General features: G+C 32.7%; 1 protein-coding gene across 4 annotated transcripts in view; it reads right to left on the bottom strand.

The window, feature by feature from the left end:
- Positions 1–1,861: 1,861 nt before the first annotated feature.
- The window catches only part of LOC106467395 (protein turtle homolog B-like), a 61,176-nt gene continuing 56,914 nt past the window's right edge, over positions 1,862–6,123 (bottom strand). For all 4 annotated transcript variants that reach the window (XM_022395573.1, XM_022395575.1, XM_022395576.1 and 1 more), the window contains 3 exons: positions 5,467–5,573; positions 4,290–4,479; positions 1,862–2,588 (listed from right to left, as the gene is read on the bottom strand). In XM_022395573.1, the coding sequence (XP_022251281.1) occupies positions 4,303–4,479; positions 5,467–5,573 (284 nt within the window). In that variant the 3' untranslated portion in view covers positions 1,862–2,588; positions 4,290–4,302. The remainder of the gene's footprint in view (positions 2,589–4,289; positions 4,480–5,466; positions 5,574–6,123) is intronic.

Here is a 6,123-nt window from a genome sequence, read left to right as displayed (position 1 = left end):
TCGGATTTCTTAACTTATGATTGGGTATTACCAGCACGATCTTCTATATTTGAATCTTGTATTCACACGTTTCCTCATAAAAGGATTCTTCACTACCGAGTTGAATACTGGAAAAACGAAGTTGATGTTTAGCATAGGTCTTTATTCGAAAGAAAACGAATATTTTTAGTACAAGAACAGTTTGAAATCAGATTACATGTTAAAATCAGATTACATGTTTCATGTTTGTTGTCACAACTCTTTCAAGAATCTATGATGCCGAAAAAAAATACACGAAGTATTTCTATTAATGTTAAATACGTTGCACACTACACATTGTTAATATATTTATGTTAATGTACAATCCATTAATGATGCAACTATCTATATGCAATTTTTTTACAATTGCTAATCTTTTGTGCCAATGTCATTTTTATAAATGACATCAATGGCTCTATTAGGTTGAGATTATTTTTGATCGACTAAGTTCATTAAATATGAATTCAAACAATTCTTGAGTTATATAATCGAAAGCCACGGGAGATACATTCACTCCCACTGGGCTTGCTCTTTGTAATATCAAATGCAAGAAAACTCTGATTTTACTTTTACAAATAGTTGGTCATATGAAAAAAACTACTTACAACTAACTTGTGTTGAGAAAGAAGTTAAAGCTGAAAGATTAATTTTTACATAATAATAAGAAACTAGTTTTAACATTCAAAAATCTGTATTATATAGAATTAAATAATAAAGATTTAATTTAAGCATTTCTTACAGAAATTGAAACACCAATACATAAAAAACACGAATAAATACATAGTTTATCCACCCACCCCTCCCTGAGAAATAGATGGTGAAAATCAGATGCATAAGTGTGTAATTTTTTTTTAACCGATCAAAACATTTTGCAAGTAAAAAGTAAATACGCCAATTTAGATTAAAGTAGCCAGCCAGCTTATGTTAAAGGACAAACTCTCTAAAGAATGTAATGTAAAAGTAGATAAGTTAAAGATAAGGATTCCAGTCATATCTCTCGCTCAAATGTCGCTTACCTCACTCAAGTAAATGGAGAATGAAACAGGTATTCATATTATTCTATACGAAGAAATTACCGGTCAAGTTGCCTGTGTGATCGGGCTGTTTAAACAACTGCTGGTAAACAGTTCTCCTCTACACTAGATGGCTAATGGAAAGTAAGCAGTGAGGATAGGTGTGCTTTGGACAACATTCCAGCCGTAAACTGAAACTTTTTGCAATGAAAACTGTGTTGCAGGGCTATCGTCAAGTCGCACGGCGTCAGATGGAAAATGACCGGACATGACAACATGCACTGGACGCTGTGAAGCTCCAAAATGGTATTAATATACCGTACTCCAACTTCACTAGTGGCATCCTAGCGTTTATAGCAGGTTTAGCCATACTCTAAATTTGGCCAAAACTTCTGTCCTGTATATAGATTCATCACAGTATTTCTCTATCCAACTTAGCTGGAGTCTTTACTGTGCCTCTAAATCGTAACATTTATTGGCTGGAGTCTTTATTGTGCCTCTAGATCGTAACATTTATTGGCTGGAGTTTCTTCTGTGCCTCTAGATCGTAACATTTATTGGCTAGAGTCTCTACTGTGCCTCTAGATCGTAACATTTATTGGCTAGAGTCTCTACTGTGCTTCTAGATCGTAACATTTACTGGCTGGAGTCTCTACTGTGCTTCTAGATCGTAACATTTATTGGCTAGAGTCTCTACTGTGCCTCTAAATCGTAACATTTATTGGCTGGAGTTTCTAATGTTCCTCTAGATCGTAACATTCGTAGTTAAAAAATTGAATTTTTTTTATGTAGGTGTTTTTTTTGGATATAAAGTCGTACTTTTAACACAATACAGTTAAATTGCTTTTATTGATATTGTTTCCTATTTACAATGAATTCTTTTACAAAAATCACAATAAATCATTAAAATTGAAGTCACAAAATGACTATAAACTTTAACAGGGATTTTTGTATGACCACAAAAAAGACAGGCTTTTCGCTTGCGCTATACGAAAACAGCTTACGTGGGAAGGATTATGGTCGGACTTCAGAGGACATCGCCACCATACGTGCAACAAACATTACAGATTAAATACAATTTTAGCAAATAGCAGATATTTTGAAATAGTGTTCTGTGGTAACTGAAGCTTCATCCATCTGGTTTTATAGACTTTTGTTTGAAACTTGAACACATTACACCAGGCATTCTTTAGGAGTCTTGTTACCGGTTATCGTTTCAAGAAGACAGTTTCTTTCTGACTATTCCTTCTCTGTTCGTGGTTTTGAAAAAAGGGAGAAAATAGTTTTTTTCTGGAAAGCTGAAAGCTGAACCAAACTACACAATCTCCTAATAAAATATTTGAATTACTGTATCTTCTTCAGGTTTCGCGAAGATTTAATTAATATTTAATTTTCTCTGTACGCATCAAAACCGGATTACATACATGTAGAGTTTCGTCCCAAAGCTACGTATACACAACAAAACCCATGTTTCCTTGGGGTTGCGTGAAACGAATCGTACTCGTTAGGCACAATATTACTTTACAGTTGTGATATCCAATGAGGGAGCATGGAGACCTTGAACAAAAAATTACAATAATTATTAATTTTATCTCTACAGATTACACAATTATAGTATTGTAATATCAATCAATTAAAAACGTTATGCAGATATCATCAGTGTAGCAAAAAGTCTTAAGAATTTTAGGTTATATTACCTGATTATTTGAACAAATAGTTCAGAAATAGTTCATGTTGACGAGATACTATTTGATTCTCATCTGTAACAAGGTTTTCTACCCAATGGGTAGGAAAAGATTTTGTTCCAGTGTAACTTTAGACAGAGTAAACACAGTAGGTTTTTATAACTTAAATGGACTACAACAGCTTATTGAAAGAAAAGTGGGCAACATTTCTGTACTGAGGCCTTTTTCAAACAGTTGCAGTCCATTAAAGTTCTTAAACCCTACTAGGAAAAGAAACTTAAGTATGGATATTGATAAACAATGGGTTTATTATACAAATAAAAACTATCCATTATTTCAATGAGTAATTCAAATATCTTGTATATTTACCAAAATTTTGAATTTGATGTAGATAAGCATTTTGGCGAATGTTATTTAGTTTGAACAGACACTAATTCACAAATCCTATCATACATAAATATTCATATATTTCGTTATACTGATAACTCTTTAGCGTTGAGTGAATGAAACCTCATATAACTCTCTTCTTGTATAACATTTTACAGATCAATCGCCATCGCATAATGTATATAAATAAGGCAAACAAGGCGATCAGGAACGTATATATATATATATATATATATGCTTACTACACACAATTATAGAACGTTTAATATTGAAGTGATCCAACGCCATCTGGTCGCACATAAGTGAGGAAGATAAATGTTTACATTTACCATTAGAGACACAGTTAATTAAACTAGGATTTATTTGTACCAATAGGTGAGCTATTACATTCAACGTTATTCAGGTACTTATGGTATCTGTAATCATGTAATTTCAATAGGGTACCTGGGATCATGACGCATTATTATACTTGATTCTTACCAATAGGTGAGCTATTACATTCAACGTTATTCAGGTACTTATGGTATCTGTAATCATGTAATTTCAATAGGGTATCTGGGATCATGACGCATTATTCTGCCTTTGAATGAAAAGAAGTCCTGTATTTAAATTAATATTCAAAGCCAACAACAATCAATTTTCGAATACCCTTTCGTTAGTTTGAAGATGGTAAAGTGTAACTTTATTGCATCCAGTTCAATACCCTTTCGTTAGTCTGAAGATGGTAAAGTGTAATGTTATTGCATCCTTCTCAAATACCTTATCGTTAGTCTGAAGATGATAAAGTGTAACTTTATTGCATCCAGTTCAATACCCTTTCGCTAGTCTGAAGATGGTAAAGTGTAACTTTATTGCATCCTTTTCAAATACCCTTTCGTTAGTCTGAATATAGTAAAGTGTAACTTTATTGCATCCAGTTCAATACCCTTTCGTTAGTCTGAAGATGGTAAAGTGTAACAAATAACTAAAAATATGATTAATTATGAAACAAGCCAACACAATTTGTTCGATATATTTACTTAATACGTTTACAAATTGCCACCAGATAGTTGTTTTAATATTATTGAAAACATTTCACATTATAATAAAAACTTTTGCTGCATGTTCACCATTTATTGATGTAACATAACCTTCCCAGACCAATGGTATTTTTTAGTTTGAATAATTAAACTCGGTAAACGTATACCTGAATGTCAGCATCAGACCTCTGTATTACGTTCTTCGGAAACAGCTAATTCCATCACTTCTCCAGGAATGCTTCGCCTGAGGACTGGTGACGATGGTAAGACTTTCACTCGTAATCCGCTTTCCTGGGAGAGACCATGAACAGTAGCAACCTGGGGAACGAAACTGTCAAGAGCCGGCCTTGGTCTTTCCTTCAAGAAAGAAACGAGAACTGATGCATAATTTAAGGCTATATGAAGATATTGTTAGATACAAAGGTGATACAAAGCCTCAAATCGATATCAGTATGAAATTGGAATTGGTAATTTTAAGTAAATCGGATTACCAAAGTCATATTATAAGCACGACAAATCACACAAAATAAAGCTTGGACTCAAGAATTATGCATAATGTAATTAATGTCGAAATATTTGAATACGTTGGAAGTATTAGATTCGATTCATGAATATTTCAGTAAATTAGGCTTAGATAACATGACAAAATAACTCCCACGTATATAGTAAGTTTATGAAATATATATATATATATATCAGCTTATATGATTTGTATGCCTTTCTTTTTTCTACATGTTTAAACTCTGTTAGCATCAAAAATCATCAGAAAATTGGTCAATTCTCTATAGTACATACAACATGGTTGACTTATCAAGTACAATGTTTTGTTCAACATCGCGTATTTAGAATTGTAAAACAATATCAGTATAGAACGTCACTTTATTTTCACACTGTTTGTTATCACTGACACCTGTCAATGGGTTGTCAGCCTTCAAAAGATAAAACACTATATCGAACAGTATTGGGACACGAAAGATTAAAACTATGGTAGAATGGAAGTCATTTTTAATGAATTAACTTATTGGAAAACGTTTGGCTAAAGCATTACAACTGTTTTAAAATAAACATATATTCGATAAAATTAAAGCTTTCACGATCATAGTATTTCTCCTTCCAGACATAATTAAATAACACCGAAGAAGAAAAGGAACTGGAGAAAGTGGGGAAAATTACTGCAAGAGGAAAACAATTAGGAGATCACTGTTTCGACTAAACGACTTTCGTTAATGAAAATCGTTTAAATAGAAACGTTTACGACTAACCGCTTCAACGTTTTAAATTTCAAACATTGAACCTTGGCAGAAAATTCCAATTTTGACATTCTTCTCTTAGCCTATCTCTAACCTGTTCAGAATCACGTGAACTACTCATAGGAATGTGTCCTGCATTCTTTGGCCATCTAACGCTGTCGCAGTGGAAGAAAATATCGCCATCTTGTGTACTCCTCATTTCTGTAACCAACTCATAAGTTTAGAACTGGTTCGATAAAAACAATAATAAAATACAGTCGGAAACTTAATTCTAGGAATCAAGAAAATAAATTTGAACTGTGAAGGGCCATTTACTAGGAAAAAAACAACATCACCTTTATAACATAGAAACAAAAACTTCGACATTACGTTTACAGTTTGTATAGTGAGCTAACAGGAGAAAAAAAACGAATCCTAGACGTTTCGTATAAAAATAATGGACCAGGTAAATATATACCTCGGCATGAAGGTTTAATTTAGAAAGTTGTATAATAAGAATAAAGAAACGTCTACATTACTTTTAAGTAAATACAGGCATATACTAGGAGCAAACAAACTTGGACATGAGGGTTAATATACACCTGGAAAAAAGTTAAGCACCCCCGTGTTTTTTCAAGTGATTCAGATTCGACGTTCTTGTGACTTATTATAAATTACCATTCAATCTAAACGTGTTTATCAAATGAAATTATGCATTATTGGGCACAAGAAAACAAGATTATCACTGTAAAATAACAATTTTTAATTTACA

Source organism: Limulus polyphemus, unplaced genomic scaffold (assembly GCF_000517525.1).
Source record: "Limulus polyphemus unplaced genomic scaffold, Limulus_polyphemus-2.1.2 Scaffold2598, whole genome shotgun sequence".
Taxonomy (NCBI): Eukaryota; Metazoa; Arthropoda; class Merostomata; order Xiphosura; family Limulidae; genus Limulus; species Limulus polyphemus.
Note: the sequence above shows the minus strand (reverse complement) of the source record. Positions and strands in the feature narration are given on the sequence as shown.